The sequence below is a fragment of the Rhipicephalus microplus genome, unplaced genomic scaffold (genome assembly GCF_043290135.1).
Source record: "Rhipicephalus microplus isolate Deutch F79 unplaced genomic scaffold, USDA_Rmic scaffold_16, whole genome shotgun sequence".
Taxonomy (NCBI): Eukaryota; Metazoa; Arthropoda; class Arachnida; order Ixodida; family Ixodidae; genus Rhipicephalus; species Rhipicephalus microplus.
In genome coordinates this window covers 6,821,715-6,836,995 of record NW_027464589.1, presented here as the reverse complement: position 1 = coordinate 6,836,995, position 15,281 = coordinate 6,821,715, and the positions used below count along the sequence as shown (strand labels likewise).

At 45.2% G+C, this 15,281-nt stretch overlaps 1 protein-coding gene across 9 annotated transcripts in view; it reads left to right on the top strand.

Annotated features, from left to right (window-relative positions):
• Nucleotides 1-15,281, top strand: part of Hel89B (histone acetyltransferase 1) — a 913,881-nt gene that overhangs the window by 504,095 nt on the left and 394,505 nt on the right. For all 9 annotated transcript variants that reach the window (XR_012888773.1, XR_012888774.1, XM_037419311.2 and 6 more), the window contains one exon: nucleotides 9,261-9,446. Coding sequence is in view for 7 of the 9 variants with exons in the window: in XM_037419311.2 (XP_037275208.2) it covers nucleotides 9,261-9,446 (186 nt within the window). In the remaining 2 variants the exon portion in view is untranslated. The remainder of the gene's footprint in view (nucleotides 1-9,260; nucleotides 9,447-15,281) is intronic.

Genomic DNA, 15,281 nt, shown 5'->3' with positions numbered 1-15,281 from the left:
TATTTCACCTTGAAATTTTTATAGACGCCTATATATTGCCACGTTCCATTTCCCAAGCTTTTGTTATCGTCCCAAAACACCACACGGTTCTCAGCGCAAACCGCGCCTGCAGTTTTCGAGAAGGTTCTGGACTGTAGTAGATCATTTTGGTAAGATCACGCCCACTGTGCGAACGGTACAGATTGTTCTGGAACCTACGCCACCGCCAGCGATAACGCTAGAACATTCGACGGCAAGAGTATAAATGCTGACGCGCTTCGTCGCTTGTGAGTTGTTGATCGAAGGCCGACGCTCCGTTCGCCGCTATCAGTCCGAGACTGCTATCTGTGCAAGACTGCTGCTGTAGTTGGACTTTCCATTTACCAGGCACAGGTTCGCCCAAATAAACAGTTAAATTCCAACACGAAGTCTCCAGCAACCGGTGGAGGTGGGGTTGCTGTGCGACGAAAGAGACCGAGAGAAGACGCCGTTTATAGCACCGGACGGCCTCCTCGAGTTTAAGGTGTTGCTCTTCGGCCTTTGCTCAGCGCCTGCAACTTTTCAACGCATTATGGATACAGTACTGGCAGGACTGAAGTGGCAGACTTGCCTTGTGAACTTGGACAACGTCGTCGTGTTTTCCTCGAGTTTCGACGAGCATCTTTGGCGCCTTGCAGCTGTACTTCAAGCCATCAAGACGTCCGGACTCACACTGAAGCCAGGAAAGTGCAGATTTGCGTATGAGGAGCTCTTGTTTCTGGGGCACGTTATCAGCAAGTCTGGAGTTCGTCCCGATCCACGGAAACAGCCGCCATCGTCGACTTCCCGCCGCCCACTGACGAGGAGGCCGTGCGCCGATTTCTGGGCCTGTGCGCCTATTATAGGCGGTTCGTCAAAAACTTCGCCCGATTCGCCGATTATCTCACTAACCTTACCAAGGCCGACGCGGAGTTCAAGTGGGAAACGCCACAGGAACACGCTTTCCAGGAGCTTAAACATCGCCTCCAGACGCCTCCGTTACTTGCCCATTTCGACGAATTCGCCGAGACAGAAATACATACTGACGCAAGCAGAGTAGGTCTTGGCGCCGTTCTTGTGCAGAGGGCTGACGGACTTGAAAGGGTTATTAGTTACGCCAGCCGATCGCTATCCAAAGCAGAAGCAAATTATTCCACAACAGAAAAGGAGTGCCTCGCCATCATCTGGGCTACGTCGAAATTTCGCCCCTACCTCTACGGCAGGCCCTTCAAAGTTGTGAGCAACCACCACGCCTTGTGTTGGCTAGCCACCTTGAAGGACCCTTCAGGTCGCCTCGCACGATGGAGCCTGAGACTTCAAGAATATGACATTACTGTCATTTACAAGTCCGGCAAAAAACACTCCGACGCTGACTGTCTCTCTCGTGCGCCTGTCGACCAACTGCTACCCGATGACCCGGATTACGACTACTTCTTGGGAACGATAACTACCGACGACTTCGCTGAACGACAGCGGGCCGACCCAGAACTTAAGGCCCTAATAGAATACCTCGAAGGCAGGACCGCCGAAGTCCCGAAGGTATTCAAGCGCGCACTTGCGTCGTTCTTTCTACGAAACGGTCTTCTACAAAAGAAAAACTTTTCACCGCTTCGAGCTAAGTACCTCCTTATGGTGTCTTCAGCTCTGCGACCAGAACTCCTGCAGGCCCTGCACGACGATCCGACGGCAGGACATCTCGGTGTGTCTCGTACGCTCGCGAGGATACAAGAAAGGTACTACTGGCCACGTCTTACCATCGACGTCACTCGTTATGTGAGGACATGCCGGGACTGTCAGCGACGCAAGACACCGCCGACAAGGCCAGCGGGACTTCTGCAGCCAATTGATCCACCTTGCCGACCTTTCCAGCAGATTGGTATGGACCTACTGGGGCCGTTCCCGACATCGGCTTTCGGAAACAACTGGATCGTGGTAGCTACCGACTACCTCAGCCGCTACGCCGAGACAAAAGCCCTGCCAAAAGGCAGTGCATCCGAGGTAGCTAAGTTCTTCGTCGAAAATACCGTCCTACGTCACGGCGCCCCGGAGGTCCTTATCACCGACAGAGGAACGGCATTCACTGCCGACTTAACTCAAGCGATCTTGGCACAAAGCCAAACAAACCACCGCCGGACGACAGCATACCACCCACAGACCAACGGCCTCACCGAGCGGCTTAACAAGACGATCGCTGACATGCTGTCAATGTACGTCGATGTCGAACACAAGACGTGGGACGCCATTCTTCCGTATGTGACCTTTGCATACAACACGGCGGTGCAGGAGACGACGCAGATATCTCCATAGAAATTGGTCTACAAAAGGAGCCCTGCAGCGACGCTCGATGCCATGTTACCCAACGTCACCGACGAAGAAAACCTCGATGTGAGCGAGTACCTTCAACGCGCCGAAGAAGCCCGACAACTTGCGCGTCTCCGTATCAAGAATCAACAGACGACCGACAGCCACGGTTACAACCTTCAACGACGCTTCGTGGAATACCAGCCCGGTGAACGTGTTTGGGTGTGGACGCCGATACGCCGACGTGGACTAAGTGAAAAGCTTCTGCGACGGTACTTCGGACCGTACAGGGTGGTTCGACGTCTCGGCTCACTTGTTTACGAGGTTGTCCCTGACGGCATCACGAACTCTCAACGACGCCGATCGCGACCTGAAGTCGTCCATGTCGCGCGCCTCAAGCCGTTTCATGCGCGTTAACAAACTGAAACAGTGTTTTTTGTATTATTGTTGTATCGTAATTCATTCATTGTACTTTCTTGCATTATAATTGTACCTTCATCTTTAGTTAAAGCATCGGTACGATGCCTTTTTTTCAGAGGGGGGCAATGCCACGTTCCATTTCCCAAGCTTTTGTTATCGTCCCAAAACACCACATGGTTCTCAGCGCAAACTGCGCCTGCAGTTTTCGAGAAGGTTCCAGACTGTAGTAGATAATTTCGATAAGATCACGCCCACTGTGGGAACAGTACAGATTGTTCTGGAATCTACGCCACCGCCAGCGATAACGCTAGAACATTCGATGGCAAGAGTATAAATGCTGACGTGCTTCGCCGCTTGTGAGTTGTTGATCGAAGGCCGACGCTCCGTTCGCCGCTATCAGTCCGAGACTGCTATCTGTGCAAGACTGCTGCTGTAATTGGACTTTCCGTTTACCAGGCACAGGTTCGCCCAAATAAACAGTTAAATCCCAACACGAAGTCTCCTGTCTTCGGCCACGTCATGACTCGTGACAATATTTAAAATCTAATAAGCGAAGTGGAAATTTCCTCACAATGGGTATAACAAAGTATCCTTCGTCTACAGCGAGCATTTACTGATTATTTTGGTATACGTCAATTCAATATCTTATAGCCCACGACGGTTTACGTATCATCATGGCTGCGGTAATCCATAACTCGCGCCTTGCGCTCGCCAGGAGCTGCCTGCCAACACGCACAAGGGGTGTTTCCTTTTCTCCCGTTTTCTCACGAACTAATGGACTTGCCCGCGCAGCAGCTCGTGCTAGCATGCGGGTAACCCAGCTTCCCCTCTCCTGTAGAACTCATTGACCTGCCCGTACATCTGACTTCCTGCTCCCCTTCAGCTCCTCACTGGGACGGCGGAGATTGCGGCTATGTTTTTTGTCCGCTGTGGAAGAGCAATACCACCTCTATTAGTTTCGCCGTCCGACGCGAGATGGACTACAGGGGCAGTAAACGTAAGCGCAAAAATATAACAATCAAGCAGAAGTCGGCAATGTTGAAAGCCGTTGAGAAGGGCGTCGAGAAAAAAAAAAGAAAAGAAAGTAGTTGAAGATTTTGGCGTTGTTGTCGCCAGTAAGGGTGCCGCAGGCAACCAGAACCAGATGTCGTGGGACGCTCTCATTGACGGTGGCGTTGTGCTTAACTTTCCGCACGTACGTTAGTGCTGATGCTGGTGCGGTGACAACGAAAGAGCTGTCAGATGGGGTTTTTGTGCGCGGTGAAGGGGGTGCATGATGACGGTGACGAATGTGTCGACACCCCGGAGCCTAATGTTAGCGAACTCGACGTACCAATGCTCGTGGAAGCGCTGGATGGATGCGAGAGACTTGCTGCGATGCTTCTTTGGTGCTTACAATGACCACAAGCACGGGCTGGAATTAGCTGCTGAAGCTTAAAAAGCAGTCATCCGTGTGAAGAAGAGTCGCTAAATGTCTATTATGTACTATTTTCTTCGAAGTCATCTTCCAGCTGGTGTGCCGAATTTGGTGGAAATAAAGGTGCACTGTTCTTTATTATTTCGCTTGTTTTTTGCCTTCCGATGGCCTCTCTTCTCTGCGCGGTGGGCTGCTGTGATATTCGGTAGTGAATGTGTTCTTTCTCGCTGGCTAATTGTCTGTAGAAATGGATATTGGCTATATCGAACTAGTGGTTATAATGAAGTACTGTAAAACCTGCTTATAACGAACCTCCATATGATAAATTCCTCAACATAATGAAGTTTCTCTATTATCCGCTGTTGCTTCATTGAAGCATATGTAGTTGCAACCTCTGTTTAACAAAGTAACAGAGGGAGACGACTTTGATATAATAAATTTTCCAAACGGACAATTTAGGAATTTCGCTCCGCATTAGGACACTTTGGTACAAGCATGCATCTTCTGTGTCTGCCCCGCCGCTGCCGATGGGCAAAGTGGCGGCGGCGCGCACGGTGCACCGGGCAAGAGCGAGCACGGGACGGGCAGGCGGGCCTGCTCGCCACGAGCCGGCGGTGCCGCAGTTCTCGCTGCCGCGAGCACATGCGCCAGTGTGCCCCCCCCCTCACACTTTAAACAAGAAAAAAAAGATAACTACTTTTGTGCATAGTCAGTGCCACGCTTTTTGTTAGTGTAACATATGTGGGGCTGGGCTGCATATGGACGGTGCTTTACCGAACAGTTTTCCGCAATATCCATTTCTGTGTCCGTATCGTTCGCTCTTTGTTTTCAACGCCGTGCGACCATGCATATTCTCACTGCTCATGCATGGTGTAGTTCCCAATGGCGTTCAGCTTTTGCTTTTTTTTATTGTGATTTGATGGAGTATCAGCTTTTGCTTTTTTTTTTGCTGTCAGCGCTGTCATTATTCACTGTATATGTATACGTATCTATATAGATAAGAACTCAAGAAAGAAGAAAAAAACCCCTCCCGCTCTTGGCACCCAGCTTGTCACGATGCGCGAACGTGCACTTATCCGTCGGTGGAGAGAATCGCCCCCTTCTACTTTCACCAGTACGATTCCGTTTAGTTGTTGGGCGCAGAAAGATCACTGTGCTCACTCGACAGGCACCGTTTGCGAAAAGGGTGCAGTTTTCTAGCACAGCGAAGTAACAACTGCTGTACTTGTTAGTTTGCACTCATATTTGTACTTGTGATTACACTTTGTGCCTCGTTTTTGTTTTAAGTGTCGTTAAGTGTCGAGCAGTAAATGTTGTTGGTTTGCTCTCGTCCTGTGTAATGTTGTTTTCGTGCATCATTTGTGTGTGAGCAGCGTGCTGTACGTTTGGATCTGCTTGCTGTTCTCGGAGGTACATTCCAAGTTGTTGTTCCACATTTATTGCTTCGCCCTTACGGCAAAATTGTAACTTTTCCTAATTTCGGACAACCGTATTGTCACCACAGAGGGAGTGTCAGATTAGGCACTGATGGATACTGTCGGAGATCTCGGGTGGTGACGACGCATCTTCGGAGGTCGACTCGTCGAGTGCTTCTCTCTTGCGCAGCGCCACGAGTTCGCAGGCTGGTAGCTTTTGCGATTAGCCGATTAGTTCTGGCAACACGACGGCCCGCTGAATGCAATGCAATAGCAAAAATTGTAATGTCATAAAAAGTAAGGCTGGCAGCCAAGCCAACTCTTTTGCATTCGATATCGCAGAACACCTACAAAACTATGGTGTGAGCAAATATGGCCACTCTAGGGAGACGTGCTCTTTTCACACACTCCCTTCGTGTTGAAATTGGACTGATACTCGCCGAGATAACAAGCGTGCGAGCGATCGGGACCGCCAATAAAATCCAAGTTCATTATTGCTACTCAAGCGATCCTCCCCTCCCCATATTGTTTTATGCTCGTTCGAGATGGGGGTTTACTTTCTGTTTGAGCATTTGGCAGTTCTAACACGCGGGAGATGTGCACTTTCCAGGCGATAGGGATGGGGCGACTCTATTGATCTCTGCTTCAGCAGCACTCCCGCGCATTTGCCCACTCGTGAAAGTTGCAATGCATGGGGGCGTGTTATCAATTTGCACTAGTTACAGAACATGGCAGCGACAGCAAGAACTCACCAAGAGTGTCCATATAATTTCTATCGCAATAATAACGCAGTTTTTGGATGTAAAATGACTGTTTGGGGTTAGCTCTGTCTTCAGTCGTTCTTTTGTTTTATTTGCTCATTTATATTCAAAATTTCAGTACCGAACCAGCTTATAACGAAATCCTGTTTATAAATATTTGTTCTGGGAATTTATCATTTTTGTTATATCCAGGTTTAACTAATTTGGACTCCCCTTCAACTTTGTTATAACGAGGTTTGACTGTATACCCATGCCGAAGTGCTCCTTATAGTAAGATTACTTGCTCCAGAACTGAATTTTTACTGCTGTAAAATTCTAATACAAGATTACCTGCTCCAAAATGCTCCAGAACTAAAATTTTACTACTCCAAATTGCTCCTAATTAAAAGAGAACCTGCTCTAAAATTCTCCAAAAGTAAAATTTTAGTGCCCCAAGATGCTCCTAATCGCAAGATTACTTGCTCCAAATTGCTCCAAAACTAAAATTTTGCTGCTAGAAAGTGCTCCAAAACTAATATTTTACTGCTCTAAAGCGCTCGAAAACTAAAAGTTGACAGCTCCAAAAATTGCTCCAAATTGGCTGTCACCAGTGGGATCACTGGGTTATGAGGAAAGCCGGTGCGGAAAACTCCGCTTTAATCTAATGGATATTTGTTAACCACAGCCTAACGCTTGGACGGCGAAATGTATTTCTTGTTTTTTTTTTTTTTTTTCATTTATCTCCGATCAGAATTTATCACATTGAGTTAGAATCTTATCAGTGACCTCATGTAGAGCAGCTCAAACCTTACTGTCGTCAATTCTATGCCTCGCTTAGAACTGCACTGCACATTTCACGAGGGAAATTGAATTCGTTCAAAATCATGTCATGCAAATATTTCTTAAAGCGCTAGTCACTGTGAACACGGAGAATGTTCACTTTCTAAAAGGCTAAGATTTATTTTATGGCTGCCATCTTTGACGTGAAAATCGCCACATGTTAACCTAACAGAATCGTGAACTAGTAGTGACCCTTCCTTACAAACGTTGGGAGTTGAAAAAATAGTGATTCATTCACAGAAGTTTCTGGCGAAGGAATGTTGACACACGCAGAGCTGCTATGCAAAAAAAACCCTGCCGGTCGAACTTCTTGCCAACCAGTACCTGCTCCTAGGGAGAGGTTGGTGGGCGGGTTTTGCAGTGACGTCACACTGTTTGCAAGCAGGGAGAGGTCTATTCACACTCAAAACAATAGCAACATGGCGTGGGTTGACTACAATGGTGCACGCGCGAAGTTTGGTTTGATTTTAGGTGTTTTGGGCGTTTGCACATTTTGAACGCTGTCCCGGCCTCAAAAATGACATTTTTTTCTTCACTTTGCGGTTGAATCAAGTGCTGATCATTTAGAATAGGTAGTTTATAGGACATACAACCCAAAAGTACAAGTTTTAAAAAGTAGATTTTTTCACGATTTCTTAGTTTTCAAGGGCCGTGACCCCCCTTAAACAACCAAAGTGTTGTGAGCAACTGTGTAAGGAAACGGCACTGTTTTTTCCAAATTGTGTGGAGGTTGGCCTTCGAACAGGAGTTTCTCACCTGCTAGTTTCTGCGCCACTGGTTGACAATATTCTGGTGGCATGTGTTCTCTGCACACGCTGGACAAGTGCACGCTTTCACAAACATGGCTATTGCATGGAGGTTTTCTGTAAAACATGACTAAAAAAGATATCTGCGCAAAAACCTGTAGTCCAGGCAGCAGCATGCTGCTTGCTGCATGAAAACGATACTGTGCTGCCGTGTAGGGACACTGATTACTTAACTTGCGATACTAATGAATTTCATGTGGGAAGTTGATTTTTCGGTGCTACGACATTACTCAAAAAACCAGTTTTGTAGAATGAGTCAGCTGAGTGCGAAACCAAATTCATGTTTGCCGTATTACGAATAGCCCACCACCAGTGGCAGATGTTGTGACAATGGTTACATCACCATCATAAAAATCCCAAGGAAGCACACTTTCAAATCTAATTCGCAGAGGCTTATTTCATGCTCGATTACAGTGGGTCTCTGAAAAATCTGTTTTTAGCGAAGTGAATGCACCCCTTTCTATATGAAAGGTCATATAAAGGAAAGTTATATAGCGCACTGAGGAAATACATTGCACACTGATTGTGCATGTCCGAAGATTGTGCGTGTCTTTGAGGGGTACAAACAAAAGGTGGAAATTTTTAGCTGCATGTTGACTACGATAGCTACCAGGAAAATGTCTTCATCTTGATGACGAGCTTGAAGGCATGCAGTTCTATGGAGACAGAGCTTGTCAAGGTTTGAGTGGGCACATCATGGAGGCATATCCTGAAGTGACCATAAAGACAGCAAAGCTGGTCAGTGAATGAGCCAGTAGAATAGCTTCATTAGCTAAAAGTGTTCACTGTGCTTGCCGCCTTTTTTTTTCTAATTGTGAACATAAAAATCCACCCAAATTTTAAAAGATGTCAAACTTCACAAGAAGATGCTTTTTTATATAAAATTAAAATTTATAAGCTCGGTTCCCGTTACATGTGATCATCTACCGTATAAGGAGTAGCTCTGCTTTGCACCTTCACACTGCACTCTTTCTAGTCTGTTTGCAGGGATCGCCTTGTCTGAAATATCCACAGTGGGGTGACAGCTCCCCAGGTGAACTGGCTTTGCGCTCATTGTTTACACGCACTTTGATTTGATGTCAAGCTAATGTAACCGTCATTTTTGTTTTACAGAATTCAGAATTCTTCGAATTCTGGTGCAAATCAATTTGAATTCCAGACATTACTTTCTAGCCAGGCAGCAATGCATGTGGCTGAACCCCCCCTCCCCCCCCCCCCCCCCCCCCCCCCAAAAAAAAGGAAGTGGCCCATCACCTTTTGTCTATCGCGCTGTAGCTACAATGAGGCACGTATTGATTGACGTCTTGCCCATTTCGTGACCCAGGAGGAGTCAGCAGACAGCCTGGTGCATCTGATGAGCAGCTGTGTGACTCGTAACCCGTGCCCAAATGGCAAAATTATGCGCAACCTGCTTATGTACCTCTGCTCAGACTCAAACGTAGCGACACCTGCCATGGCACAGGGTAACTCACCAACGGGAGCCATTCTTACCCTGTTCAACATGCAAAAGGCAAGTACTTTTTTTAAGCTCTCCAAGACTCCAGCTGTTCGCAGTTGTGCTACAGCTTTTTCCTGCATCTTGTGCCCATCCAATTGCAAAATGTACCATCTGTGCAAAGTTTATGTATTTCGGTCTGTTTAGCGGTCGAGTGTTTCTGGCTTGCAGTGTTGTTCATCAGATGTTGACTACCATGTATCCACAGGACGCTTCCCCTCCGCAGATATGCATTTAGGGGTTGATGCTCTCAGTGTACTTAACCACAGTGTATATGAGCACAACAGCGTCTATGCGGTACCTTTATTAGCCACCATTAGGATTGGTGATGTGGGAAAATCTCTCTGCAGCCTTTATTGGTGCTCAGCGCAATTTGTCCACAACAAGGCGTACATTCCAACTGACAAACAAGTATTGTCCTTTTTTTGTCTCTCTAGTTCGTCTTGCGTGCAATTTTTGACATCCTCTGCTCCGGCAATTTCACTAACCTTTCCTTAATATACTCCCCAAGCAGCCTTTTTTACAGTTTGTATATCATCTTTCCACAAATCCTTCTCACAACGAATTATGCTCAGCTACAATTTTCTTGTTATTTGCATGAGTGTAGAGAAGTTCTAAAATAATGTAGTGTATTTACTCACGTAATCCCCACACTTGCATAATTCTGGCCTCTCCTTTCCATTGCACAAGAAAAACACGATTTTTTTTTCTGTGAGTAATTATCGCACCCCCATAAATTGCTGCTGGAACGTCCTTTGGTCCTTCCAACCACTGATGATGATAGAGTACAACAGCCTTGCGCCATCTCTTAAGGAGAGATGTGATTAAAAAAAGAAGTTGCATTAATATGTAGCCTAGGGGAAGGAAATGTTTGCTGTATATAGGCTCTTATGCTGATTCCAAATATGTATTTAGTTTTATCGTAAGTTATGCAGTTTTAGTTTTATGTCATGACAGTGTGACATATCGTTGGTTTTGGACAAACTTTTTATGCCAATAAACACTTACGGTGCTCAGCCGTTAATGGCTCATATTGCTCTAGATTAAGGGGGGACACGGGTCTTAGAAGGCCAAAAATCACAAAAAAATCGACTTTTTGAAGCTGACATTTTTGAAATCTGTGCCTATTTTTGCACTTATCTGAGAAGTTTCTAGCTTCTCGCGCCATTATTTCTGGCGCAAAATCAATTTATAACATCCCTGTGAGATGAATGTGGGTGCAGATTGACGCTAAAATCGCGCTTTTTCCGCACCAAACTGTTGCCGTTACGCACGAGCTATCGTGTTCATCTTGGTCTCGTTTGGAAGGGTCGTTCTTCATCTTCAATTTCCGCCACCGCTGGCTCAACTTGCTCATTGGTTTTTTAGCAAAAACGTGTCATTGAGAAGGACTAGCGCGCGATTCAATTGGCTGCTTAGGGCACGTGAACAAATTTAGGCATCCGATTGGCCAAAGGGCGCTTTCGGCGTCTGCTTCACCATAGTGACGCGCACGGACATGCGCCATTTTGTCATGGTGCTACTGACTGCTTGCGGCAGTGAAGAAGTTCCTTGTTACAGTAATTTATGAAGCGGGTGTGGCAGTCGTTCGTTCACTGTGAACTTCAGGAAGATCCCCGCTATGGCTCAGGACAAGGAGGATAACAAACTCGACGAGGTCGACAGCGGTCGCCGAGTCACCAGTGTAGGCCTAACTCACGTACGAGCCCGTTGGTTGCCAACAACATTACTGAGAACGGCTGTGTTTTGCAGCCTCATCAGTTAGAGGACGGCAAGTAAAAAGCAGAAGTGAAGCTACCAGAGATATCAATCTTTGTAATGACGGAACGGAAGTGCAGTCTTATCGCTAAACCAGCCGATGCTGTGGTTCCCCTCACCTGACAAAAGGACCTTGAACTGCGCGACGGGTTGTCAGAGTGGAGTACGCCGCGCATTGACCAACAACAGCAAGTCAATCCATTCACAATGAACATGCTCGCGTTCCTCGCAATGGAGGCTACTAGCAACAGGTAGACTGCTTTCAACGACGTGTTTGCAACGTTGTCGCGATCTCCGCTTGAAAATGCGGCAGTCTTACGTGAAAAGCAAACTAACACCTCGGCACTCGTGTAGCCTCGAAATTGATGAGCGAGGGAGCAACTTTGCTTCGCGACACTTACGGGTAACTTATTCTGCACAAGCCGGAAAACATCGCCGCGTTATTCGACGGATCGTGGATGACGCACGCACATTTGTCGCACATCGCCATCAGTACAGTCACGGAACTGATAAGCGGCCTCGCGGCAGACGAGCACACGGCGACAACTTGCTACGAGACTAGAGTAAACGACACGCTCGTACAAACAATCAGTCCTATTACATTCCCGGTGCATATTAACTGACTAAAAGTATGTGTGCCATGATATTTTTCTCTCGGAATGGCGAAATTAAGTTTTAACAGCATTGTTCTCGAAGCACAGATTTTGACTACTTTCTTTTGCTTGTTCGGCAAAAGTGGACCTAGGACAGCTAGAGCCGCAATTATTTTTGCACATTGTAGCTAAATGTGCACAACAACAATGCCGGGAGTCTATTTTTAATGGGTGGCTTCATTTTTTTTTATTTTGATATAAAAATTTTTATATTTAGTTACATGCAATGAACTTTACCGTGCTGTAATTCGAGAAGTACTCGTTTAATTTTCGATCAGCTTGCAGCATTGCACTCCTTAGACTTTCTAGCATTCGTTTATATGTCAATGGCTGTGTAATTATATGGGTATAAATTTTTACAGTTAAAAATTGTTAGAATTCTTTTTCTTCATTTTCCGAAAATGGCAATTTTGTACACCCTGCATGAAAATTACTGCAATATGTCTGAAACTATTACAGATAGCAGAATATTTTATTTTGCAGCATGAAGCTATATGTTTGGAGCACACGACATAGGAAGTAGATTTTGATTGCTCTAGATGCAAGTTTTTCAAACTAGTCTTTTGTGTGACCACACAAAAGACTAGTGGCCACGCTCAGGGCTGGGAAGTTTAGTGTACTGTAAAGTAAGAAATTATGACTCATTTCAAAAAGTGCTTCTTATGTTGCATGTCTTATACTTTCTGCTGTCAATCCCTATGTTATTTATAAATTTTTGACCGGTGGTTATTTTTCTAGTATGGTAAGAACAATAGAAATTGTTATATTGATTATTTAATTAACTATTGAAGCTACAGAAAAAATAACTACATTTTTAGAATCCAGAGAACAAACTAAGTAAGCATGCCAACTTTTGTCACACTTGGTTCAAAAATAATTGAGAGAGCCCTAAGAACTATGTCCCCCGTTAACTTTAAAGTGCAAATAACTATCAAGAAAGTGCGTATGACTAGTTTTAATGGACAAGAAAAATTTTAATGTAAAAATTTTTAGAAACCTTAGCCCATATTAATTGTTTATTTTACATTATGGGTAGTACCAGCGCACAAACTCACAGGACGAAGAGAAGAGACACAAACAAGCGCTGACTCTCAACTGAAGAATTTATTGAAATATACAAGTTATCTGAACACATAATATAAAAACGCACAGAACATGCGCAGAGGGCAAGCGAAGGATTGTGTCGACACCATTAAAAATTTTGCACTACGGGTAACTGCACAGGCGCGGCTTATTCCATTCAAACAAACATGCTGCTGATTAGGATTTCTTCTTTTTCATGTAAAGATATTGATGTCTGACTGACGCAGGACTCTTCCTCTTTTTGATATAGAATGCTTCCACTAGTTCTCGTGATCTGATCGCTATGTTAGAAGAGCACTGTGGTTTCATTGAACAAGGGCCTGCATCCACACGTGTGGCAGTACGAAAGCAAATTCGCATACGTGTTGGTCTTGAAGGTTCTGGAGTGTTTCTTTAATCGTACATAGAGACAACGCCCTGTTTGCCCAATATAAACCCTTCCGCATGATAAGGGAATTCTGTACACCATCCCTAGTTCACAGAGTAGTGAGGCGTCCCTGTGTTTTACACCGCATTTATTTTGGCTAGAGCTCTTTTTATTATGCTTTTTGTTCACCATAGGGCACAATTTGCCTAATTTGGTTTTTGCTGAGAATAGAACCTGTATATTGTATCGGATGCCACATTTTTTAGTCGATGGGCTAATCTATGCTTGTAGGGCATGGTGGCACATTTCTTTGACCTCTCTTGTTTTTTAACACTTTTTTCACCCTTCTTGATCAGATGTATCAGAACTTCACAAACAGAAGTGATAATGGGCGTCGGGAAGCCGGCTACCTGAAGGTGACACACCTGTTCGTAGAAGCTTTGTTCCGCCTGGTGCCAACACGACTTCAGGATCGCAGCCCCGAGGCTAGACGTAGCGATGCCCTTCTTCACTAATTTTCAATGACCGGGCTTGTAATTAAGCAAAGGTTTTACAGATCTTGGGTTTTACGCCCAACAAGGGTGGTGGTTGACTAGAGTCAGTAAGGCATGCTGTGAAGGTATTTCGATGGTGAATTTCAGCCCATCCCTGTTTCTTGAAAGACCTGCAGAACCTTTTCAACACTCATGCACTCCTCATTTTGGGCACTGCTATTAAGTAATCATCCACGTAACGGGCGACACGAACCACCTTCCCCTAACTTCTTTTCTAGTCTGGAATCAACTTTCCCGAGAAAGATGTCGCTGAGAACTGGGGCCACCTTAGACCCAACACAGACCCTCGCTTTTTGAACCATCGTTTTCCCTTCCCAAACGATGAAGGTTGATTGCAAATAGAACATTAATAACTCTAGAAATGTTTCCACCTTTAAACCGCATTCGTTTCGGAAATTCTGCTCGTCGTTGTCCTCTGTAATGCATTCTTTTACACATTTCATTAGCTCCTACTGTGGAAGGGAATAATATAGATCCACTACGTCTACACTGAATTTCGTGCATCCGTCAAACTTAGCACAATGCAGTTCTTCAACGATTATTTGCGAGTTCTTTATATTGAATGAATCCTTCACTTTTAGTTTTTATAGTTGCTTCTCCAGAAAAAGTTGAAACGATCAATTGCCATGTGCCTCTTTCGAAAACGACCCTGCCAGGCAAAGCTAGACTTGCAGAGTTACTCAAGGAGTTAGATGGGGATGTCATCGGCCTTAGATTACAAGAACTGGAAAACACATGTGGTTTTAATGCCTTCTGTTACCGAGGGCACCCTGAAAGAAAAGTATGCTGGGGGCAGCATTTATATATCTATTAGTTTCAGACAACCATAAATATTTCTGCTGTCAGCATAAGGATAGCAAGTGTCGTTATGAAAAACCAAGCATAAGATATCGTTTTTATAGCATATCTGGTGCGCTCAATCCTATCTGTCTTCTTTTTGAAACACACTAAGAAAGTATATTTTTTTCAAAGATGCAATACCTCCAGGCGTTAATTGATTAACTTCTAGAACCGTATCTTCTCCTTGGAGATTTTAACCCACATAGTAGTCTGTGGAGTGACTCGCACTTCAATGCACGAGGTCGTGTGATTGAACAGTTTTTTTTTCTCCTCTGGCAAATGTCTCCTCAATAGGAAAGAAGCAACATAATATAGCTTCACTAACCATACCCACTCGTCAATCGACCTAAGCATTGTATCTCCATCGCTTCTTCCACTACTTCACTGGAAAGTCATTAACAATCCTTTTGGAAGTGACCACTATCCTGTAGTTCTGAGCTCAGCAGTACCAAATGAAAATCCTCCACAGGTTCCCAAATGGCTGATAGAAAAAGCCGATTGGGACCAGTTTTACAAGGCAGCTAGCTCAAGTTGGACTGACATGAGGTTCTAGCTTAGATGCAGCTGTACAATACTTTACTGCTTTTGTTATTGA